The sequence below is a fragment of the Coturnix japonica genome, chromosome 2, assembly GCF_054131305.1.
Source record: "Coturnix japonica strain WE chromosome 2, WE-NBRP24, whole genome shotgun sequence".
Classification (NCBI taxonomy): Eukaryota; Metazoa; Chordata; class Aves; order Galliformes; family Phasianidae; genus Coturnix; species Coturnix japonica.
The window spans coordinates 137,478,421-137,503,077 of NC_140664.1; the positions used below are offsets into that span (position 1 = coordinate 137,478,421).

At 42.6% G+C, this 24,657-nt stretch overlaps 1 protein-coding gene across 9 annotated transcripts in view; it reads left to right on the plus strand.

The window, feature by feature from the left end:
• The window catches only part of OBSCN (obscurin, cytoskeletal calmodulin and titin-interacting RhoGEF), a 151,413-nt gene that overhangs the window by 51,971 nt on the left and 74,785 nt on the right, over window positions 1–24,657 (plus strand). For 3 of the 9 annotated variants that reach the window (XM_085539145.1, XM_085539146.1, XM_085539147.1), the window contains exons 32-36: window positions 62–328; window positions 1,160–1,432; window positions 2,572–2,838; window positions 5,273–5,539; window positions 6,317–6,583. In XM_085539145.1, the coding sequence (XP_085395271.1) occupies window positions 62–328; window positions 1,160–1,432; window positions 2,572–2,838; window positions 5,273–5,539; window positions 6,317–6,583 (1,341 nt within the window). Of the gene's footprint in view, window positions 1–61; window positions 329–1,159; window positions 1,433–2,571; window positions 2,839–5,272; window positions 5,540–6,316; window positions 6,584–7,201; window positions 7,466–8,212; window positions 8,480–8,832; window positions 9,097–9,967; window positions 10,235–11,273; window positions 11,541–12,413; window positions 12,678–13,016; window positions 13,284–13,850; window positions 14,115–16,961; window positions 17,226–17,575; window positions 17,840–18,136; window positions 18,401–19,078; window positions 19,343–19,533; window positions 19,798–21,116; window positions 21,384–21,726; window positions 21,991–22,528; window positions 22,796–23,801; window positions 24,069–24,657 lie in introns of all 9 variants that reach the window. The other 6 variants (XM_085539138.1, XM_085539139.1, XM_085539140.1 and 3 more) reach the window with 6 other exon arrangements.

The following is a 24,657-nucleotide window of genomic DNA, read 5'->3' on the forward strand; positions in this document are numbered from 1 at the left end:
ACTTGTTGGAGTAGCAAATCTTTTTGTCCTATACCCTATCCCTCTTTTTTTTTTCTTCCAGAAAAACCTAATTACTTTATCAAGGAACTTTCAGATCTGAAAATCGAAGAAAGTGGAACTGCAGTTTTTACATGCCAGAGCGAGAAAGCCGCATCCTCCGTCATATGGAGGAAAGGCATTGCTGAGCTCAGGCCTGGCAGGAAATACGAGATGGCACAGAAAGGACGAGACCTGCAGCTGACCATAAAAAATCTGGAGAAAAGTGACAGTGACGTGTACACCTGTGACATCGGTGATGCCCAGACCAGAGCCAAGCTGGTTGTACAAGGTATGTGTGAGAGCCATATGACTGCGCATCCTGTTTCTCCACTACCAAGACGTTATCTTGGTAGAATTTGTACATTTATGGCAGGTATTCAGGGCTGCAGCTGTCTGGCCTGAAAAGCAGTTCACAGGCCATGCACAGAGCAAACTGCATGGAAAGGGAAAGAACTGTACCAACTAGAGCAGTGCTGTTGGGTGGCTGTGTTTATGTGCTGCCATCTACACATACGCACATCAATTTCTCAGCACATGAGTAGCACATTCACTCATTTTTAGCTCAGACTCACAACATGTACACTGCACAGGACATGGACAAAAATATAGCAGTATGGAACCTGTCACGTAGAGCAATTCGTTGATTGGAGCATTTGTACTTTGAGAACTTTATGTATCATTTAAAAACCAGAAATGCTGACGTATGGTGAGGCTGGTGACCCTGAAGTCAGTGTGAAGTTTCTATCTCTGACCTTTCTGAGTTAAAAATGGTCCTCCAAAGTTCTAGGCAAAAATTCCCCGATGCTGCATTCCAGGTAGTTTCATTAGGGGAAAGATCGTAACATTGGATTTGCCTTGTGCTGGCTACTTGTCCTGCTACATGTGTTCTGGTACTCAAAAGGTGTCTTCATCCTATATTGGTGTGTGTCTTGTATATATGATCTTTTTGTGAATAGGTGTTTTTTTTGTTTGTTTAATAACAGGGGAATTGTGTTTCAGTCTTCTGTATCATGAGTGTATTTCTTTCTTGAAATACGTGGAAAATCTTGGATGTTTCCATAATGGTTTTCATGTTGGGAATGGAAGATTCCAGTAATTGATGTATCTGTGTTCGTTTCAGGCCAGAAAGTGCTAATAACAGAAGACCTGGAAGATGTCACTGTGTTAGAAGGAGAGTCTGCCATGTTCAAATGCAGAATCTCTCCCGTAGAGTATAGCAAAGTGCAGTGGTTTTTGGATAAAACCCCACTCCATACCAATGAACTTAATGACATCCAGTCTCAGCCTGGCGGATATCACCTGCTAACCTTGAAAAAACTCTCTCTGAAGGACTCGGGGGTCATTACATTTGAAGCTGGTGATAAGAAAACATCTGCCAGTTTGGTTGTTAAAGGTAATTTAAGCATAAAAACTGCAGAAGAGAAGAGATTGCGTAGAAATAACTATGGGATAATGTGGATAGGTGGGGAAAAGTGCTATAAACTTGGCCCCATCATTTGTATACCTCTATATTTTTGAATGTATTATTACCTATATAGCATAACTGGGAAATGAATGTCTTGCAATACTGGAGAACTGACAATGCTTATTGGACCTTAGATGGGAATGTTATGCTATAGCAATGATACATTGAATATCGTGTCCAGTTTTCCTTCAGCTAAGCTCTTAGGGTGCCACTGCAATGGTAAGTGAAAAGAAATTGATTATCTCATAGAAAAAAAGAGCAACAAATATGTCTTCAATTTAATTTTCATTGTTTGAAGAGCAACGCTACATGCTCTCTGCTATCCATGGTTGACAATATTTTCTCCTGAAGAGTTAAACTAGGCAAAAACTACAATGCTGTTCTACTTTTATAGGGAAGGAGAAGCCAGAAGTTGAGATGTGCAATACCTATCTTGGTCAATTTAGCTTTTAGTATCTAGCTTAGGCTGCTTCTAGGAGCTGTAAAGAAAGATGAAACACTTCTAGAGAGCATTTCAATTCCTCTATCCTAAAAACACGTTTTGGAAATGAATACCCTGCCCTTGCAGGTGTCTGTTGTCTTCCATTAATGATAGAGATACCCTACGTGACCAATCTAAGATATCCGTCAGCTTTTCAGATGGCCTTGTACTGATATTTATAGAATCGTATGATGAAGTGAGCCCTGCTCTATATGTCTGTCTGAGAAATCAGAGCTGTACCTTGCTTCATCTAGAATTAGCTTTCTACATTGCATTGGAAGACCCAAACTGAGAAGCACACATGGAGAAGTGTTTAGGAAAGTTGTGCCTCTGTCTTGCCTAAGTTCAGTGAGATGTGAGAGATCTTGTTTTACAGCATTTTCTTTCCAGTTTGTCCCAGATGCCATTAGGTGTTCACTTTTTATGGCATGATGAATGCCTTCCCGAGGGCTTTGTAATCCAAATTATTCCTTGCTAACCTGTGGTTTTAATGCAAGTGATCTTGGATATTAACCTCACAGATTACTTGTGATTTGAACATCTGCACCTCTTGTGAAAATCTCAGACCGTTTTTATGTGATTCTAGAAAAGCCCTGCATCTTCACAAAGGAGCTGGTTGATACTGAAGTCACTGAGGGAAAGGATGTGATTCTTCACTGTGAAACCTCCAAATCAGACAGCCCTGTAAAGTGGTGCAAGGATGGGAAGAGCCTTAGGAATTCTTCTAAGTATAACATCAGTCGTTCGGGATTTGAAGCCAAGCTGGTCATTTATGGGGCAGAAGAAAGAGACAGTGGCAGATATGAGTGTGAGGCTGGAGCAGCTAAAAGTAGTGCGGTTATTACTGTCAAGGGTAAGAACATTTGGAGTAATGGTTTGGTTTCTGCTTTGTCAACCATCACCACGTTCAGAACAATGCATAGAAGTGATGTAAATGTGAAACTATATTGAAAAGGAACCTCATGTCTTTGCAGCTCAGAGCAGGAAAGGTTCTAGTTAAATCACCCAGGATAGCATCCAGAGAGGTGGCAGAATGTGAAATAGGGAAATCCTTCATTTTATCTAGAGCTGTCAGGAGAGAATGGTGGCAATCTCTGTAGAAGATCAAAGAATCAAAGGTTGGAAAAGACCTCTAAGATCATCTAGTCCAACTGTCCACCTACCACTGATATTATCCCCTTAGTGTCACATCTCCACTGTCCTTGAACTCCTATGAGGGAGCTCATACACCCACATTTGTCTAAGGAATTGCTTGAGGCAGCTGAATTTATTAAGAGTACTGCATCCAAAAGCACTTATTCCAAAGAACGTGGTCAGGGAGAAGTCAGTAATTGAAGGGTTGTGTTTGAGCTGAAACAAATGTTTTCTTCTTAGATATAAGAGATTTTAGTGTACTTCCCTAAGCACATTAGGAAAGTATGTGAGGTAAATATTGGGATTGAACTGGGCCGAAACCAGAGTCACATACTGCTCACACTATAAACCTTCCCCTAAGAGAAGCCAGCAAGAACAAGAAGTCTTTGGCTTATTGGAAGAGTCAACCTGAACCTCTGAGCATGAAGAGGGAGGGAAGCTTCTCACAGTATTTGCCGAGCACCAAGAAACCACATCAAGGCTGAGGTCTGCAATGCAAGAATAAAGAAGAACTTGATGTAATGAGGATGTCCCAATTGCTATAACTTTCCATAGCATCACAATACATTCCCAGTACCCAATACACACAAAGACAAGGTGCTGAAGGCCACGTTGGATTAGGCCCCGGGCAGCCTGATCTGGTGGTTGGAACTCTGCTTAAAGCAAGGGGGTTGGAGCTGGATGGGCTGTAACTGTCCCTTCCAAGCTAAACCATTCTTTGATTCTATAAAGACCTGAGTTGACTCCAGTAGGACCTGAATCACTCAGGATGACGAAGAATTTTTCTGCTAGCTAAAACAAAATAGCATTCGTAATGAGTGTTATCCAATTGCCAGTGAGTGCAATGCACTTTCCCCATTCCTCCTTTCACAGATCAGGGTGTGAATAGGTGTAAGATTTAAACACATGGATATAGGGATCAGAGGAATCAAGTCACAGAGATGCCAACAGTAGATTATATTGTTCTAACGTTTCTTTATCTGTCAGGGTCACAGTAGAATTGCAGAATGCAACAACAGCAGAAAAAAATCAGAGTCTGTGTTAGTGTGGGTGTCCACAAACTAGAAATGAAAGGGGAATGGAAGAATAAGGTGCAGTATTTCAATAGACACAGGAGAAATGCATCATGGATCAGTGCCTGAACTGTATGTTCATCAGCTTGAGTTAGAAGGCAGAACCAACCAGGAGGGGAGAGATTGGTTTTGTTGTTGCAGGGTTGTTGTATATGATATATGTTTTTAATTATCTGAAAGGAAAACAGTTCATTAGACCTTTTTTTTTTCCTTTTCCCCAGTTAGTGTTATCTCCACTGCAGCTCACCTTCAAGTCTTGAATCCCAGGCTGTGGCAGAGCCTGCACAAGACCATCCATAGGGACCCTTCTGTGTTTTGTGTTTCTTTGGTGCTGTTTTTAAGTCTGCATTCGTGTCTGATAAAAATCTGTTGTGGTTTCTTATGGCAAAAAATTAACGCTGCTGGTCACGAGAAAAGGTCCTCTGTCATTTCTTTGTGTCCTCTGTGTTACGTGACAGGTGACCTCAGTGAGGTTCAACATTTATTGTACCATTTGCCAGGCTCTAACCACAGATCTGCAATCCAGTTCAGTGTCTACCAAACCTGATGTCACCAAGACACATCTAAGTTGCACCTGTGGAACTGGCTTTGGTTGCTTTGCATACTCTGTTTGTTGCTCCTTGGCTCTGGTTGTGTCCTCAGAAGGCCAAGGGAAGCTAAAGTAGGGCATTGCTCTATGTCTGTGCCCTGGTGCTGTCCTGGCATTATATTAAGCCATTTTGATGTTTACTTCTGAGGGGACAGGAGAGAAAAATTCAGATATCTGAGCGTAACAGCTCTGCTAAAGATCTTAAGGCTTAAACTTTGCCATTGCTCCAAGTACTGAGACCAGTTGCATGTAGTTGGTGCCATTAATAGTATTGGAAGCATCTGCTGCTGTCGTTAATAACAGCAATTGCCTGTTAATAGTACAAATTGTGATTAAAAGGAAAAAAAGCATATGATCTCAGATACTTTTTGCTGCTGCAGAGTGCATTTCCATTCCTGAGGTTTTCTATCTGAATAGTAACAATTAATAATAATGAAACAAAAAGGAAATGGGGATATGCAAGCCTGACTGTGTGCAATGTTCCTTTGCAGAAATGCCAGTTCTCTTCAAGCAAGAGCTTCAAAACCAAGAAGCTAAAGAAGGAAAGCAAATCAAACTGACTTGTGAGCTCAGCAAACCCGATACCCCAGTGAAGTGGATGAAGGGAGGCACTGTTCTGTATGCCAGCGAGAAATATGAGTTTAAGCAGCATGGTACTGTGGCAGAGCTCATCATTCGGGATGTGACATCGATAGATGCTGGGGACTACACCTGTACTGCTGGGGAACTGAAGACCACTGCTCAGGTGAAAGTACATGGTAAGTAACATTGGGTACACTGCAGCACTTTCTTATTGCGCTGCTCTACACAGCAACCATCTACAATCTCATGATGAAAATGTAATGGCAATGTAGCATTCTTGGAAGTACCTGTACATATTTTTCATGTAATTTCATGTCTTGCATCTGGGGTTTTAAATCTATCTCTTCCCGCTGAGCAGAAAAATAGTGCAGAAGATTTGTTTCCTGTGCTCTGTGTGCTGATTGGTTTGCCGTTATATGCAGCTGTAAAACTGGAGTTAGAGATCAAGAGCATGGGAGCACAGGCAGAATGTGAACATCTAACATGGAAGATTAGAAAGGAGCACCATGCAGTCAAGTCTAATCCCTGTCAAACTGCAGGTGGCAAACTGGTTGATATTTAGATTCCCTCAAACTCCCCAGGCATCCTCTTTAAAGGCACTCAGATACTGTCAGCAAAAAGAAATGGTTTTAAACTGGAAGAGGGTAGATTTAGACCAAATAGTAGGAAGAGATTCTTTACTGCTAGGTTGGTGAGACACTGGAACGGGTTGTCCAGTGAGGCTGTGGATGCACCCTCCGTGGAAGCATTCAAGGCCAGGCTGGATGGGGCTGTGAGCAACCTGGTCTAATGTGAGGTGTCCCTGTCTATAGCAGAGGGTTGGAAATGGATGATCCTAAAAGGTCCCTTCCAACCCAAACCACTCTATGATTTTATGATTTATGACTATGAACTACCATGGGACGCTTGTTGTACAGTGGGAGCTTGTCCTGATCCCTGTTTCTATATCGTAGCAGTGCCAGTCCTTTTCAAACAAACCCTGGAGAACACGGAAATGGAAGAGGGGAAATCTGTCTCTTTGCGCTGTGAACTCACAAAAGCAGATGCCACTGTGGTGTGGAAGAAGGGAGAAGCCAAACTCCAGGCAAGTGCCAAATATGAAATGAAGCAGAAGGGGACAATGGCAGAGCTGGTGATTCATAATGCAGAGCCAGAAGATGCGGGAAGATACACCTGTGACACTGGAGACCAGCAGACCACAGCCCAAGTCAAAATCCATGGTAGGAATGAGACACCTGCTTGTGACCATTTGTTTACTGTCCTTGCCATGGTCCTGCACATTTACAATGGGTGCTCAGAAAAAAAAGGGATCAGTCCAAAGGAAAGGCGGATCTGGCTGTGTCCATTAGGTTACCTGTGTTCTAGGACAATAACTTCATACTAAAATGTATCAATCAATTAACCCTGACCTGATATAAATATGTCTTTCCTCACCTCTGAAATAACTGTTCTGCTTTCTGCTCAGGACGTAGACACTTACCTGAGTTCTAAGCTGGGAGGTAAGAAGATGATTAATATGTTTTGTTAGAAGAGATGCATTTCTTTTCTTCACTTGCTGAACAATTTTTTTCACATCTGTGACCAACAGCATTTGGGCAGCAGGGAAATAATTACTTCAATGTTCTAATTATTGAAAAATAATTGTTTTGGTTTTAATTCCCTACAAACTCATGGCGTGCTATTCTAAGTGCAAGTAGAGTCCTGGAAGTGCAGGTAAGTCCAAAGTCCATTAGTTATGCCAAGAGAATGTTGTTTGGCCTTTAGAGTCCCAAAAAGAGGTAATCAGTTGTTACCTCTTTGATGCTCCTAAAGTAAAATGAGAATGCTTCATTCCTCAGCCACCTCTGCACTCATTGAAGAAGAGCTTAAGAGTCTGGAGGCTCTGGAAGGTGGGACAGCCACCCTGCACTGCCGGCTGAGCAGAGAGGCCCCCGTGGAGTGGAGGAAAGGGCACACTGTTCTCAGGCCAAGTAACAAGTACAGGATGAGACAAGAGGGCACGGTGGCTGAGCTACTGATCCATGACCTGGAGACAAAGGATGCTGGAGACTACACATGTGTAGTGGGAAGCCAAAAAACCACAGCAGCCTTATCAGTGAATGGTAAAAAGTCAGAAATCACTCATGAAATTCTGGAATATTTCTGTCCATCTCTCTTCCTTTCTGTGTATTCCATTTCAGCTCCTACCTTTATGTCCTCTGTCTACTCTTCTCAACCTTTCACTTGTACATGTGTTACAGGAAGCCAAAAAACGCAGCAGCCTTATCAGTGAATGATAAAATGTCAGAAATTACTCATGAAATTCTGTAACATTTCTGTCTATCCTTTCCTTCTTCCTTCTTTCTTTCTATATATTCCCTTTCAACACTTGCCTTTATGTCCTGTATCAACCCCAATCTTTATGTCCTGTGTCCACTCTTTTCATCCTTCTATCCTTTCATGTTTCCATTCTACTCCTTTCTCCACTCTCCATCCTCAATCAGATTCCATCACTCTCAGTGTTGCATGTGTGTTTCAGTAATGTCTTCTCAGAGACCTATCTCAATTGAAGGACACTAATGTGCATGTACGCCTTCCTATAAATTAGTGTGGAAAAAGATTCCTTGGGATTTTCTGTTAAGGAGGATTCTTGACCTCCTGACTGGATAAGATTGTTGTTTGTATACATGTTCTTGATCAAATCTCTGATTGCTAGAAAATGTTATTACAAGCCACAAAAAAAAAAAGATGGATATGGTTAAGGATAATGGCATAGGAATAAGGCCTGGAGAGTCATTTATAAATCACAATGCAGCCTCTGAACAGAGGGGCATTGGGTTGCAACCCCTTGTTCATTCTGCATCTCTCAGCCCTGCCGGTCCACTTCAAGAAAGAGCTGAAGAACGAAGAAGGTACAGAAAGTGGAACAGCCACACTGCAGTGTGAGCTCAGCAAGGCAGTCAGCATGGTTGAGTGGAGGAAGGATGGGAAGGCATTGATAGCAAATGGCAAATACAAAATGAGACGAGAAGGGCGCTTTGTTGAGCTGGTCATCCAAGACCTGGACTTGACCGATGCTGGGAGTTACACCTGTGTGTGTGGAGACCAGAAGACCACAGCTACTTTGAGAGTGAATGGTAAACATTCTACCCATCTTTCTCATTAAGCCCCAAGCTGAGCACGTTTGACAGCCTTTTCTGGTTGTCTGGTGCTTGGTCAGTACAAGTTTGTAGAGGTTTCGTGTTGTCCGCTCTGTGGAGCAAGTCATCCTGTTAGAGAGCATTCCCTTGCTTTTGTTTTCCTTTGAGATAGCTCAGCAATGTTCTGTATTGCTCTTTCTAATTTGTTTCTCTCTGCTCTAGAGGGTCTTCCCCCCTCATATAACTTAGAAGTGGTTAAATGCACACACTGCCATCCAATAATTCAGTGAAAGTTCCAGGTGATTTCATTACATTTCTGATTCCGTCTCTGTTGGTATTGCATCCTTCAGCCTTACCTATCCACTTCCAAGAAGAAATGGTGGACAAGGAAGCTACAGAGGGCCAGGCAGTCACTTTGCACTGTAAGCTGAGCAAATCGGCTCCTGTTGAATGGAGAAAGGGGAATAAAGTCCTCAAACCAAGTGAGAAATACAAAATAGAGCAGGAAGGCCCATTTGCAGAGCTGGTGATCCAGGATTTGGATTCGGCAGACGCTGGTGATTACAGCTGTGTGTGTGGAAATCAACAGACTACAGCCACTTTGACAGTAAATGGTAAAAAGAAATTCTCAGCACACGTTTCTGAACTCTTTTTCTCCCACTGCATCTGACCTCTCTGCACTTTCCCATTCCCACCTTTGCTGATAGGTTTTTCTTTCCCGTTTTTCTCCTCTCTCTCTGCCCCACCACTGCCTCTCTCCCTCTCCTCACCTGATGATGTGCTGTGTTTGAATGACCTCTGAAGTACAGGTCTCCCTCTCAACACAATTCCTAATCCAGTGCAGCTGCTGTTTAGATTTTTTTTTCTCATAAGGATTGTCCTAGAGGTGGGATTCATATCTAGTCATAGTTTCATAGGCTGCTACATCTGTTGCTCCGAAGCAGAATGAGTTTTCATTGAAGTGTGATGCTAAGGAGCATCTTGATGAAGAAATATTCTTTTTTTCCCCCACACTCCTACTGTTCCCAGCCTTCTTTTTTATTAAGCAGTTTTGTTTCAATTCTCACCAAACTTTTGCTGTATCTGCATAAAGCTGACAGCATGTTTGCAGGGCTTTGGCTTAGGGGATCTGTTTATAAGATTACAGACAGTGCCACAGCTCAGGTACTTCTGTAGAAGTGTTGTTTTGTTCAAGGCAAACAAGTTGCTCCAGTAGTCCTACTGAAATATGGCCTTTAATTTTATGATCTGCAAAATACGGGGTAGATGACTTGTTAATTAATTTTGTGGATATTAAAAAGCTTGCTTTAAAGTCAAATTTTAAAGCGTGCAAACAAGGAAGAAAAGGTAAACTGAACATAATCCTGGAGTGTGGGGAAAGCTTAGTGGCATGCAGGTTCAGGGAGACAAAGGAAGAGAGCAAGTAGACCGTGGGTCAGGCTTTCTCAGCTTTGATGCCATGTCCATATTCCATTTACTCTGCAGTCCTACCCACTATTTTTACCAAAGAACTGAGAAACGAAGAAGCTACGGAAGGTAGAAGCGTTTCTCTGCGCTGTGAGCTGAACAAGGCTGCTGCTAATGTGGAGTGGAAAAAGGGCCTCAAGACCCTCAAGTCAAGCGACAAGTATAAAATGAAACGGGAAGGCGTCATGGCAGAGCTTTTAATCCAAAATCTAGACATGACAGATGCTGGAAACTACTCCTGTGTGTGCGGAGACCAGCAGACTATGGCTGTTCTGACAGTACATGGTAAAACAAAAGAATCCAGATGAATGCTACAGTTAATACTGCTGTGTTTTCTCTGTCTGTGGACAACAGATGCCTCATTACCCTGCCACCTCCTTCCTCTGCCATTGCCTCCATGATGGCAATGATGTGTTCCTGTTGGCATCAATGTGGCTGGTGTGCATGGCACAGGAGGGGTGTCAGAGTATGAGCTCAAGGAGAAGGCAGGCAAACAGGATTGCTGCTACCCATTTGCTGAGGGCTGATATCTTGGTTTTCCCTCTTGCAGATTCCTTTTTCATAATCCCCATTGTGCTCAAGAGCATTGAGTCCCAAAAAGGGCTGTGACTTGGTGTTTTTAAGGTTTCATCAAACTCAGCCTGGTTAGGATATTCCCTGAAATCTTATTCCCACTCTATTTTCCTGGGATACCGAAGTGGTTTAAAACATACAGACCTGACTCTCCTGTGCAAAACAAATGCAAACTACCTCAGTGATTATTATCCCAAGTTACTTTTATTGCAACTGACATGTTTGAAAGAACACGTCAATGGAAGTGAAAACGCTTGTTTCCCCATTGTGTATTGAAATGAACAGTTTCATTTCAAACTGACTTCTAGAATGAAACTCAGTGTTTCATTCTTTATTTTAGTGTAGAATTCCTTTCCATTTGCTTAATGTTAAGATGCAGGATGTTAAGCAAACATCCTGCTTTCATTATGGTTTAAGACTTTGTGTGAAAAACCCATTTTTTTTTTTTCCCCAGAAATTTCAATTTAATTGTTTTTATTGGAAATTTCACAGGAAAAGAAAAAGGGGGGGAACCTACTTCTGTCTGTATTGATTTGTTTCTCTCAGTGAAACATCTCTGTGGGTTACAGTAATCATTGGATCCTTTCACAGTGATGGCATTATTTTGCTCCTCGTACTGATTCAAGGAGAATACTGACAACTTGTGTTGATAAATCCATTCAAGATAAGAAGGAAAAGGGAAATTAAATATCACTGTTTAATTTGAACTCCTCGGAGCTCACATCTCACTGCTCATATTGCTGTCCCTCAGCTTTACCTGCGTTTTTCAAAGAGGGCTTGAAGAACAGAGAAGCCACCGATGGTGGAACTGCCACACTGCGCTGTGAGCTGAGCAAGGTCGGAGTCCCAGTGGAGTGGAAAAAAGGAGATAAGATGCTCAAATCAAGTGATAAGTATAGGATGAGACAAGAAGAAACCTCTGCAGAGCTGTTGATCCGAAACCTGGAGGTAGAGGATACCGGAGAATACACTTGTGTGTGTGGAGATCAGAAGACCTCAGCTGTCTTGACGGTGCATGGTAAAAATAACCAACCCATTCTCCTTTATCATAGCTGCATCTTAGAGATACCCTTTTTTCTCTGAGAGGTCTCCTCACTAGTTTTGATGTTTTGATTCTGCAGCCTTTTCCTAGTTTAGAATGTCTTGTGTCCTCAAATCCCACCTCTAGCTACAAGCTTGTTCTCAGAGAGTTTGTCTTCTGTGTCTCTCTGATGTCACTGATGCCATTGCTTAACTTCAAGGAAAGTTCATTAGTAATGCTGAGCTCAGCTAGGAAGAGGTTTTTTCAGTGTGGGAGCAAATTACTCTTTTGCAGCACTGTGATATATTGTGCTGGTGAAACCATACTTTACCAAAACACAATCCACCAACAAAACATTACTCTGAAGGTTCTGATTTAGGAGAAGCAAGCTGAAATTTGTTCCTGCCTCTGCTGTAGTGATTAGAGAAAAGCTTTGTGTTCCCCTCCAACAGGTCACATACAGTTCCAATAGATTAAATGAACACTTCTATTTGAGGGGTATCTGAAAGATGAGATGCTTTTAAGGACAGGAGCAGAACTGGAGGCAAACATCTCTGATGTCTCTGCATGCTTTTATTTCCTCTTATTTCTTCCAGTTAAAGATACTTGTCTCCTTTCCTTCCTCTGGGCTAGTGCTTCCGTGTGCAAGTTGCTTTCTTTTTACATTGATGACACCACACAAGGCAACCTGCAGAAAACCATTGCCTAATGGTGCACAGGACCTGATTCTGTATTCATAGGATCACTGAAGTTAAAAAAGACCCTTTCCTACCCCTATCGTGCCCACTAATATGCCCCTCAGTGCCACACCTGCACATTTCAAGGTCTGGTTAATGGTTTGATGTACTCTGTTTATGTTACTTCTCTTAGCTTTGCCTGTGCTTTTCAAAAAAGAACTCGTCAATGTGGAAGCCACAGAAAGTGGGACGGCTGTTCTGCAGTGTGAACTGACTAAATCCACTCCGGTGGAGTGGAGGAAAGGACAGGAGTTACTCAAGCCCAGTGATAAGTACAAACTGAGGCTGAAAGATACCATTGCTGAGCTGACAATCCAAAGCCTGGAGGAGCAAGATGCTGGAGATTACACGTGTGTGTGTGGAGACAAGACAACTACAGCATCTCTGACAGTGCATGGTAAAATACTTACATTTAGTAGGGAATTTCTGCGTTTCCATCTGGGCTTTCATGCAGGGTCACAAATTGGCACTGATTCCATCTATTACTTAAGATTTCTATGATAAATGTGTCTACCACATTCTTTTCTTGGAAGTCCTTCACTTGGGAATGATACGTAGCATCTCACAGGCTTTTCTGTTCCTGTTCTTTCACATTAATGCAGTCCAGAAATAGATACTGAAGATCTTGATGAAGTAGTAAATATCACTTTCTGTTAATTAATTTCTAGGCGTATTGAATAGTGAATATGGTATTTCCTCAGTTTTAAAGTGCTCTCTCTTCACCTGTGATCTTCAGCCCTCCCTCCACGTTTTAATAAGGAGTTGAAGAATGTGGAAGCCACAGAAAATGGCGTGGCCACTTTCTGCTGTGAGCTGAACAAGCCTGCAGCTTCTGTGGAATGGAGGAAAGGAGACAGAGCCCTGGAGCCGAGTGACAAGGTCACCATAACGTGCAAGGGCACAACTGCGGAGCTGGTGATCCGTGACTTAGATCTGGCAGATGCTGGAGATTACACATGCTGTTATGGAGATCAGAAAACCACAGCTGCTCTAAAAGTGAATGGTAAAAAAAAATGATCTTATACCTAATAAAGTAGATTATTTCCAAGCAGATTGAAACAAACAAACAAACAAAAAAAAACAACAAAAGAAAAGCAGATTAGTATTGAAATTGCAGCCATATTTCAGATGAATTTAACTACATATGGTTGGACTTGTGCATAAAGCCCTGAAGGCGCTGGTGAATGCCAGGCATAGGTCAGATGTTTATTGCAAACAGACATAATTTAATGTATGAGTTTTTCCAGTAATGATCAGAGTTATTACAGAACTTAAACTCCCTTCTTTGGATTTATTATTTTTTTTTAGCCCAAAGTAAGGCTGTCTTTCAGAGTCTGAAGCAATATCTGGTGTGATTCTCCATTTCATGCCAAAGAACATGCTATAAGAAAAAGCACTGCCTTACAAACAAGACTTTCCAAAGTTGCTATCAGATGATTCTCGGAGTTACTATCAATGCTATTTGGATTAGGGAAGGCTTTGCTTGTCATACGTGGTCCACAGACCACAAACAAGTGGTTACTTGAATGACTCCCATGATCATACGTTCTCCTGGTTTTAAACTCCTCAGCCTTGCCTGCATATTTCAAGGAAGAGATGAAGAATGAGGAAGCCACAGAAGGTGGAACAGCCACGCTGCAGTGTGAGCTATCTAGGGCTGTCCCCGTGGAGTGGAAAAAGAGGCACAAAGTGCTCAAATCGGGTGAAAAATATTCTATGAGGCAGGAAGGTGCCACAGCACAACTCCTGATTCATGCTTTGGAAGTCAAGGATGCTGGGGAGTATACCTGTGTGTGCGGGGAAAAGAAGACTACTGCAGTGCTGACAGTCCACGGTAAAAGAAAAAACACCAATCACAACACATGATTTTTCTCCATTTCTAGCTAGAAATCTAATTCTGTTGATTATATTAACGTTGTGTTCCCAAGTTTTCTCTCCCTGCTCCCATTGGTGCATGACTGCATTGCTTTGTACCATACTGAAGGGTTCCACATGCTTACATGTTCTGTTGTGTTACATACATCTGACTTGGGTCTGTGCGGTCTGGAAAAGAGCAATCTTAGATTTCAAGTTAGGTTAGGGTGTGACAGACTGGTATGAACAGTACAGACAAAACTTGATCTTGGTGCATCTTCTTAGTATAACTTTGATCAAGGATTGTGTAGATTTGTATTCTGGTATTGCAGAATACTCAGCATTATGGAGTATGAGACTTCTTCATAGTCTTCTTCATAGACTTCTTCGAGCTTTCTTTGGAAGAGAGGAGAACACAATTTCCACTGTTAATGCAGGACAGGAGGATGTAGTTTTTAGCCATCTTTCTCACCCAGAAAGTCAGTGAGTCAGTCCCTTTGCTTTGCTTCCCAGACTTTTTCATTTTGATGTTTACTTATAGCACAAAGATGGGTTCCGTCTTGATCCTCCAATTTAACTGTGGGAAATAGAGTTGGGAAGAGTCTCTGCAGTCATCTAGTCCCAACTCATCACCCTTGTATAACCTACACTTAAAAACATCTGATGGTGAAGAATCTGCAGTTCCCCCAGACACCCATCTCACCACCCATCTGTCATTACTGCTGTGAAGTTCTTCCTAAGAACTTCCAACTGAAACCTTTTTTGAGCCAGCTTAGGACCTTTCTGCTTGTTCCATACGCTCTGGAGAGGAAGAAATCTTGTCTGTAATTTGAAGACTTGTTTCATGTCTCCATCTCTGTTCTCTTTTCTGGATTAAGCAGCTTTATTTCTTTCACACTTTTTTCCTAGATCATGTTTTCTAGGCTTTGGCTCATCTCCATTGCTTTCTGCAATGCCTTTGGCTCATCCACATCTTTCTAGAAGCACAGTGGCCAAAAATGGACCCAAGTGCTCCATCTGAGGCCTTCCAGGCTGGAGCAGGGTGGAGGTGTCCAGGTTCAAATGTCACATATCTTGCATATGACACTCCACATTATATATCCTATCATCATTATTGCTTTCTTCATATCAGAATTGATTTCTTGACTTGCATTTGAACAGTGATCTCCTGTAATCCCAAACCTGTTTCTGAATACCTTCCGCCTGTTATTTCCTATGTTGTATTTATGTGGTTGATTGCTTGTAAGAGTATTATTTTGCACTTGCTCTTACTGGAGTGTGCACCCTAGTTTGTTTGTTTTTTAACACTGTTCCATCAAGATCCTAATCCTGTTAACAAAGTGCTTTCAGTTTCTCTCCCAGCTTGAGTTCTCCTGCAGAGTTAGTAAGACCGCTCTACGTCATTGGCTTCAGAGTTTCTGTTTTCTCTTAGCTATCATTAAATATTAAAACAAACAAGCAAAACAAACAAAAAGCACAAGGAATTTAAACACTTCATTTTTCTGTACGCTGCCAACTATCAACATAGACTCCTGAAAGAGGCAGACCAACCTCCTCTTTGTTGTTTTCCTTCCTTCTGATCAACTTACTGAATGTCATTATGTTATTTCTGTTCCTTCTAGTTCAAGCTGGCCAGATTTTCTGCATGCTAATATTCTGACACAACCAAGACCCACAAGTTGGACTGTACAACTGCACAGAGCACACAGCTGTGTCTGGAGACATTTGATGTCAAAGTCTCACTGTAGATTATCTTCCAGCTCTTCTTTCTGGTTGGTCTCTTTGCCAAAGAACTGCCCGAGTCCAGATTTTGGGAACTGCCCTGACTCTGATGGATGCACAGAGAACTCGACCTTTCTGGCTTTGCCCCTCTATTCTCTAGCATTTCTAAGATCATTATGATCCTTTTCAACCCAGGCCTTTCTATGATTCTTTGTTTTATGGCTCTCTAAATTTCAGGACAATTAGGAACTTTTGATTTAGGCAGACAATTCCTGGTAGTCCTTCTAGCAGGATAGTCAGTGTAATTATGCCCTTAATGTAGTCTCTTTGAGAAGCTTTCTGCTATCTTAAACCTTGTCCTTTAAGATTGCTTCTACTTGGTTGCATTTAGCAATTCTCAAAGAATTGAAGCTTTCATTATTCCTCACATTGTTTCCTTTCGCCTTGCCTGTCCTAAGACCTGTGAGCTCCTCTGCTTTGTAATGGGTCTGCCCAGTTATTCTCCACATCTGTGCTCTCAAATATGTATTTCTTGTTGGTCAAAGTCAGGGCTTTGACTCTTTCATACATATTCTACAACCAAAAGTGGTCACCACCCCATTACAAAGACTTAGCAGACACCATCCCATCCTACTACTATTACTACACTGCAACCCAGCGTTATGCTCAAGGATTCTATTAGTTGTTCCAAAGGGGTTCACTGTTAGGACACTCCTGAACCTCCTGATGTGATAGTCTTAAAAGAGAAGTCCATAATGGAGACAACCTACTTCTTTTTCATTTCTACTGTTACACAAACACTTTCAAGATGCCTGCTCTATTTAACTCATCAGCTTTTTGCATTTACTCTAACTCTTGAGCTAAGCATCTTTAACGCACAAATCTTTAACTTCTTTATTTTCCTGATGATAGTATAACCTTCAGTACCAATTTTCCAGGCTGAAGTATAGCCAGGAAGTTATAGTTTTGACCATAGGTGAAGTCTTCCTATTCCTGCTGTTTGTGTCCTTAACAAGGCGTGGATAGGTAGTGCTGAACATCACATTAATCTTTTTGGTGGCCAAAAATTGCATGTCATGAAAATGGTTTGCTCTTTGTTTCTCAGCCCTTCCTGCTCTCTTCAAAGAAGAGCTAAGAGACGAGGAAGCCACTGAGGGTGACGTAGTCACTCTGCGCTGTGAGCTGACCAAGGCTGCACCAGTGGAATGGAAAAAGGGGCACACAGTGCTCAAACCTAGTGAGAAATACAGAATGAGGCAGAAGGATGCCACCGCAGAACTGGTGATCCATAACCTAGATGAGAGTGATGCTGGTGATTACACCTGCGTGTGTGGGGATAAGAAGTCCACAGCTTCCTTAGCAGTACACGGTAATCATGTTTTTCATCTGGATGTTCCCATCATCAAGCTCATGGTTTTGATTCTTTTTGTGTTTTTTTTTCCCCTGTGTTTATTGTTATCTCTGCATACTTTCCTTTGAGTCTGACTTTGCGCATCATAGTCATAGTAATTAATTGGCTTTTTTTTTTATCTAAGGGGAAAACCTACACCCCTGCCCCTATAACAAACAGGTTTTTAGGACCTTATGAAGTATGTAGATGTGAAAACAGACCCTAGGACATCTCCCCACTCTTGCTCCAGCCTTTCCTTCCCCCAGCTCTGCTCTTCATCCAGAGGCTGTTTGCAGCTCCATTTAACCCTCTATCCATTGCATCCTCAGCGCTGCCTGCACACATCAAGGAAAGCCTGAAGGGCGAGGAAGTAACAGAAGGGCGAACGGCCACTCTGCGCTGTGAGCTGACCAAAGTTGCTCACGTAGAGTGGAGAAAGGGAAGCACTTTGCTCCAAGCCAGCGACAAGTACAAGATGAGACAGGAGGGCACCGTCATGAAGCTGCTCATCCATGGCACAGAGCTGAAAGATGCTGGAGAATACACGTGTGTGTGTGGGGAACAAGAGACAACAGCTGCCTTGATAGTGAATGGTAAAAAAAACACACCTATGTATCTGTATCACTGTGTACTTTTTCTCCCAGCTCATCACTGTTTGTTATGTGTTCACTTGCAGCTGGGTTAGGGTAAATCTGTAAGCTGCCTTCAAGCTCTGGTTGCACCCAGGCTACTTTTCTGCTCATGCCTATTTGTTTTTCCAATTCCCCAGGATTAGGAAATAGTAACTCTGTTCTCTACTGAAATGTTCTCTGTTTCTTTATGTCCTCATCCATCATCACCTGTGTGACCTGTCGTTATTTAATGTCCTCTGTCCGTTTCACAACCTTCAGCCTTGCCTGCACTTTTCAAAGAGGAGCTGAAGAACCTGCAGGCCATGGAAAGCCAGACAGTCACTCTGCGCTGTGAGCTGACCAAGGCTTCACCTGTCTCATGGAAGAAAGGAAACAAGATCCTCAGAGCAAGTGAAAAATACATCATGCGGCAGGATGACGTCCTTACAGAGCTGGAAATCCATGGGCTAGATCTGCAGGATGCAGGAGATTACACCTGTGTGTGTGGAGACCAGCAAACCACTGCCTCTCTGACAGTGAATGGTAAAATCACTTTGCAGATGGCTGTCCACTCTTTGGTTCTGTCCTGCTGTGATGTGAAGTGTTCACCTATCAACTTTTGGATTTTCCCCAGGAATTTTTAATTTGTGTTCAGAAAAGGAGAACTTTTTGTTATGGCATTTTTTTATTTTATTTTATTTTATTTTTTGATTGATTTCCCTGAAAAAGAGAGTTAAGGATACAGCTGTTTTTGTCATGCAGACAAACGACTGTCTTGTATATTTAAGGGCATAGATCCAGTGAGTTTGGAGGGCATGGCAGGATGTATCAGGGCATGGCAGTGATATTGGGGTTTTTTGAGGGCTTATGGCCCTATTTTGATGAATTATGGCTCCATTTTGAGAACTCAGCCCAACTGCCAGGAGTTGGACTCAGTGATCCTTATGAGCTTGGGATATTCTATGAAATGCTCATGTTAGATTGAGATGTTTCAGATATATTCTTTAAGTTGCATCTTGGATCCTGTAGTACTTTGACCTTCCAGCTCAGAATTTCTTTTCTTGCTGTCATTGGTGGCTTTCATTTTCCACATCATCATAGTGGTAATCTCAATATCTAGATTATCTGATTTGGCTGTACTTAAATTAATAGTTCATGATGCCAGTCACAAGTGCAGAGGTCTTAGTTTAAATGCGTTGTCTATTGGCTTTCCATTCCCAGCCCTGCCAGCAGTTTTCAAGGAAGAGCTGAAAAACAAAGAAGTCACGGAAGGAGCATCAGTCTCTCTGCATTGTGAATTAAGCAAAGCAGCTCCAGTGCAGTGGAAAATAGGGTCCAAAGTGCTCAAAGCGAGTGACAAATATCAAATGAGCCAACATGGCACCACTGCAGAGTTGGTCATCCGTGACCTAGATGTAACAGATGCTGGAGATTACACTTGTGTTTGTGGTGACCAGAAGACAACAGCAGCCTTAACAGTTCATGGTAAAAAAGTCTTTATTAAAATAATAGAGTTATAGATAGACAACACTCTGGATCAGAGGTTATGACCTGGGTTATCAAAAGAGTAGGTTGAAAAGGGGAGGCATAAGGGGAAATAATCCCAAGCAGGGTAAAGAAGTTAGGATTGGAATTCTGGTTTTCTAGTGACAGTTCGTCCGTGTTGTGTCCTTCAGCTTTGCCACCACTCTTTAAGGAAGAGCTAAAGAATGAGGAGGCAGAAGAAGGTGGAGATGTCACCCTGCACTGCGAGCTCACCAAGGCTGCTCCAGTGGAGTGGCAGAAGGACCAGAAGGTTCTCAAAGAAAGTGAGAAATACCAAATGAGGCAGGAAGGGCCCAAGGCAGAGCTGGTGATTCGTGGAGTGGCTGAGGATGATGCAGGACACTACAGCTGTGTGTGCGGGGAGCACCAGACTACCTCTGTCTTAACAGTACAGGGTAAAACTGACCTGTTTCCTAACTAGACGTGACCATCCTCTGCTAGCAGGTGTTCACTTCTCCATGTCTGTTTGTTCAGCCTTATTAACTGCCCTTCCATTTGTTTGAAACAGCATTTCCTGTCTTTGATGACCTGTGATTGGAAAATACCACTCTGTATTCTTCTCTATCCTTTCCTTTCTTCCTTTCCTCAAACACAAACCTGCTATCCTCTCTTCTTTCCCTTCTGGCTCTCCTTTTGCAGCATGTAAGCCCACTGTTCTTTTGTCTTTCCTTTTCTGCCCTTCCTTCCTACAATGCAATTCTGCTTGTTCTTTGCTTGTTCTCTCCCTTCTGTCTTTCTCAATCTGTGCCATTTGAAAGTAGGGTATAATAAGCCATATTCTGAATGTGGCCACGTTATTTCTACTGCGCTGAGTGACGTTTTGTGCCCATAGCCACCTTCCTAATGTAAAAAGATAGGTTTGTATTGGAAATCCAATCTTCTGGGTAAGAAAGGATACGTTTTTTGTGACCTCTTCTGGTCTTATTTTGGTACAAGAACCAGTTGCTCTGCAACCAGAACTGACGTTTCAGCTAACTCTGCTGCAGATGAGAAGTGTGCCAAATCAAGACTTCCAGCCTGAGTATTTTAATGTAGCTCCACCACCACGAGGGAGTCATGAAGTCCAAGACCAGAGATATCCAACCAACCTTGTGAAACGGGTGGAATATCCCATCATCTCACCTAGTTACTTAGAGGGACGTATGTGAAGTTCACCGTATTTACTTTGAGGACACAACTTGCAGTGGGTACTAGAATTAAGTAAGCCCAGAAAGTGTGTTTTGGGATGGGAATACAGGTATAGGATTCAGCATCTGGAGACTTTCTCTGGGGTCAAGAGGCATCTGTGAGCCTTGGCTGTGTCTTTTCAATGACACCTCAAGGAACGGGGAATGATGTTGAGGAAAGAGCTGTGCCAACACTTGGAGCCCAGCAGGGCTGCTCTGTAAGAAGGAAAAGATGGTCTTTGTGGAAGATGTTATCACGTGCATGAGCTAGGGAGCTCAAAGGTGCTCCTCTTGGTTCTTCTTATAAGGAAACTGGGAGAAAGCAGGGATACATCTCTTGGCTGCAGTGCAGTTCTGCTAGTAGGAAGCCAACATAAACCCTAAAGAACTAAATGTATGTATTCCCAATAGGATGTCTGTGTTTCTCTTTCCTCTCTTTGCTGCTAATGCCCTTCCATAACCTTCACAACCATACCCCATCACTTCCCAATCCCATCCACTCTAGGAGATATCCTTGGTTTGTAATACATTTTACCTGCATCCTGCAGCTGTGCCTCCATTTTTCCAAGAAGAGATGACCAGCAAGGAAGCAGAAGAAGGTGGAAAGGCCACTTTGCACTGTCGGATCAGCAAAGCTTCTGCCCCTGTTCAATGGAAGAAGGGCCATCGCATCCTCACCTCAGGCAGCAAGTACAGCATGAGCCAGGAAGGCTGTGTTGTGGAGCTGGTAGTTCACAATTTAGACTTAAATGACACCGGAGAGTATACCTGTGTTTGTGGAAACAAAACCACCACAGCTGCCTTAACAGTGCATGGTAAAGTAATCCTTGGGACTAAGATTCTCCACACCTTACACCTGCCCATATCTCTATTGTTGTAGTTTCCTCCCACTCCCTTTCTGTTTGCTTGGGCTTTTATTTTCCTTTGGAGGTAGCTTACATGCTTCTTCCTACTGTTAGAAACAGAAAAAGAGGTGCCTGTTAGTGCCTGTCCTCCTTAGCTCTGCTGGTTCTTCTCACTTTCCTTGCCCTGATGCATTGTCAAAGCAAGACACTTCCATTGTGTTCCACTGACCCGTGCCATGCATCCTTTCCTACTGGACTTCGGCTAGCTGCCTTTTAAATTCAGTCCCTATATGGTAATTCTTTTACTCTTCAGTGCTGCCTCCAGAATTCAAGACAAACCTGAAAGACTTGGAAGCTGTAGAAGGTGGGACAGCTACTCTGCACTGTGAGCTGACCAAACCTGCTGCGGTGGAGTGGAAGAAAGGGCAGGAGGTGCTAAAAGCAAGCAAAAAGTACAAAATGAGTCAAGATGGTGCTGCTGCAAAGCTGATTATCCATGAGCTGGATGAGGAGGATGCTGGAGATTATACCTGTGTATGTGGAGATCAGCAGACAACAGCCACTTTGACAGTCAATGGTAAAACAAACAAACAAGCTTCATTTTGTATTTTACTTATTGTCACTTACAGAGAAGACATGGCTGTGACTCGTAATGAAGGTGTGTGGAATAGCATGGCCTGTACAGCCTAATAGAGTGACCAGGTGGAAAATAGGATATGTGGTGCAGAACAGAATACATCGTCTCAGTCCCTTATTGTCAGGGTAACTGTAATCTCTTCTGCAAGTGTCTTGCCCTGAGAGGGAATGTGAAAGCTTACAAATCATGCTGATCTCTGGAATATCTCTTCAGCAGTGGGAGAAATATTCTGCTGTTTTTTGGTCTTAGGTTGGATGAAGCTAGAATAGCCTTTATGGCAAGTGTAACTTCCTGAAATTGATTTCTTCTTGTCCTGCAGATCTTCCTGTTATCTCTCTGGGGAAACAATGTTGTACTTTGAATCAAGAGTGTTGAGATTTAGTGCCACCTGCAAATAAGTTCTCTTGGTGTTTCCTTTTTCTTCCTGCTTTCTCTTTCCCAAACCCCAACTGCAGCATGTTGTATTTCTATTTTATAGCCCTACCAGCACTTTTCAAGCAAGAGCTTCAGAATACTGAGGCAGACGAAGGTGGGACAGTGACCCTGAGGTGTGAGCTTACCAAACCCAAGGCTCCAGTAGAGTGGAGGAAAGGAGATATTACTCTCTACCCTGGTTTGAAATACGAGATGAAGCAGAAGGGCTCCTCTGTAGAATTGGTCATTTATGACTTAGAATTGGATGATTCAGGAAAGTACACCTGCGACTCCGGACATCAGCAGACAACAGCTGCAGTAACTGTACATGGTAGGCAGTACTGACCCTTGGCTCAATAGAGATGAAGTGAAAGGAGCGCCTTTTGGTATCTCTACAGTTATTGATTTGTTTTACTCTCTGCCAGTGTATGTTTTCTCCCTCAGCCTGACACACAGTCAGGACAAAGAGGTTCTGCTTGTGGCATCTGGAGTGATTAATCAACATCATAGCAATTTAATACTGTCACGATGTCAAAGCATGATGAGTCCTCCTGCCCTATGAGCACAGAACGTGTGGCTGCATATGGTAATTCAGGAAATGGATAACAGGAAATAAATCGGGCAAATAGATTCTTTGGGATTGCTGATTGCTTCAATAGGCATGAGATGCATAATCGAGAGTAATGCCTGGTTGGGATGATAATGAGGGTAATGAGTACAGTTGGTGGATAAAAGTATTTTGTGTTATTATTGGAGACTTTCTGGATACAACCCATGAGTGCAAACAATTGCATCCACATGTCTTCCTCAGCCTTGTCTATCATTGCCTGAAATCTGTATTTTCCCCTCTGTTTATCACTTCATTGCCAGCTCTTACCATACTGCTGCTGTTTAAGTTTTCAATGCTATCTTGGTCTTCTATATGTTGGTGGAAGTTTATATAGGGTGTGCATGGGGGAGGGAGGAATACTCTTAGCTCAATATTGCAAACTCCCAGACTTTCCCTGAGGAACAAGGGTCCAAGTAGAGGGAGCACATCCCTCTTTGTCCTGGTGGTCGTGGGCTGAAGCACCCCTAGATGGCACAGAGAGACTTCCATGGGAAAATCTGACAACTTCGGATGGCACACCAGGCCATGCTGGGGTCTGCTCTTTCCTAACTCTTCCCTAACTTCACTGTCTTGGTTCATGAAGTGCTTCAAGGAAGATGCTGCCAAGAAGGAGAATGGCAGCCCAAGGATTTTGGAATCATTAGAATTAGGCTGTTTCAGAAGAATGATGGTAGGATTGGGTCATTTGTGAACCACTCTTACAACATTTTCCTCTCAAATTTTGCAGCACTGCCTGTCACATTTAAGAAAATCCTCCAAAATAAGGAATCAGAGGAAGGAAGTACAGCTACTTTCTGCTGCGAGCTGTCAAAACCCAGTGCTGCAGTGGAATGGAGGAAAGGAGGAGTGGGGCTGCAGCCCGATGAGAAATATGAGATGAGGCAGAGGGAATGCCTGGTAGAGCTCTTAATACATAACCTCCAATTAGAAGATACAGGAGAATACAGCTGTGATACTGGGGATCAGGAAACAAAGGCATCCTTACATGTGAAAGGTATGTGGTGTGAGCTGACTCAAAAAGCAATAGATTTCATCTTACTCAAACCAACAACTTGAGTAGGGTTACCTGCCTTTATTCTTTATAAATATTTCCAAAGAAAATGGACCAGGAAGATACTTCCTTTTTCCAGTATTGTGTCCGAGTCTTGATTTCTAAGAAGAAATACTTTCTGGCTCTGCGGTGGAAGAGAAATTTAAGGAAGAGCAAAGTTTTAATGTAATACAGGAATGTTTCATGTGATTTGTGATTTAAGTATTTCAAGAAGGAATTCCTTTCAAATCCTGGAAGGAGAATGGCAACGACCTTCCTGCTCTGCTGAGGCTGCTCAGGGAGTTTTCAATTGTTTTACTTCCAAGATCTTTGTGAAATCAGCTGAGGGATGAATTCATTCAAATAATTCAGCCCTGGGAAGGACTGGAGTCAAGGAACAGAGGAAGGAACCGTTGTTAGTGCTGATGGCCGCTTCTCATGCAGAAATGTCTGCTACCACAACCAGGCTTATTAGAAAACATGGGTCTTGCCTTGGAGCATAGCACTTGCAGAGCGCAGTATCTTGTTCCCCCAGGTGTCAATATAGTCGTGT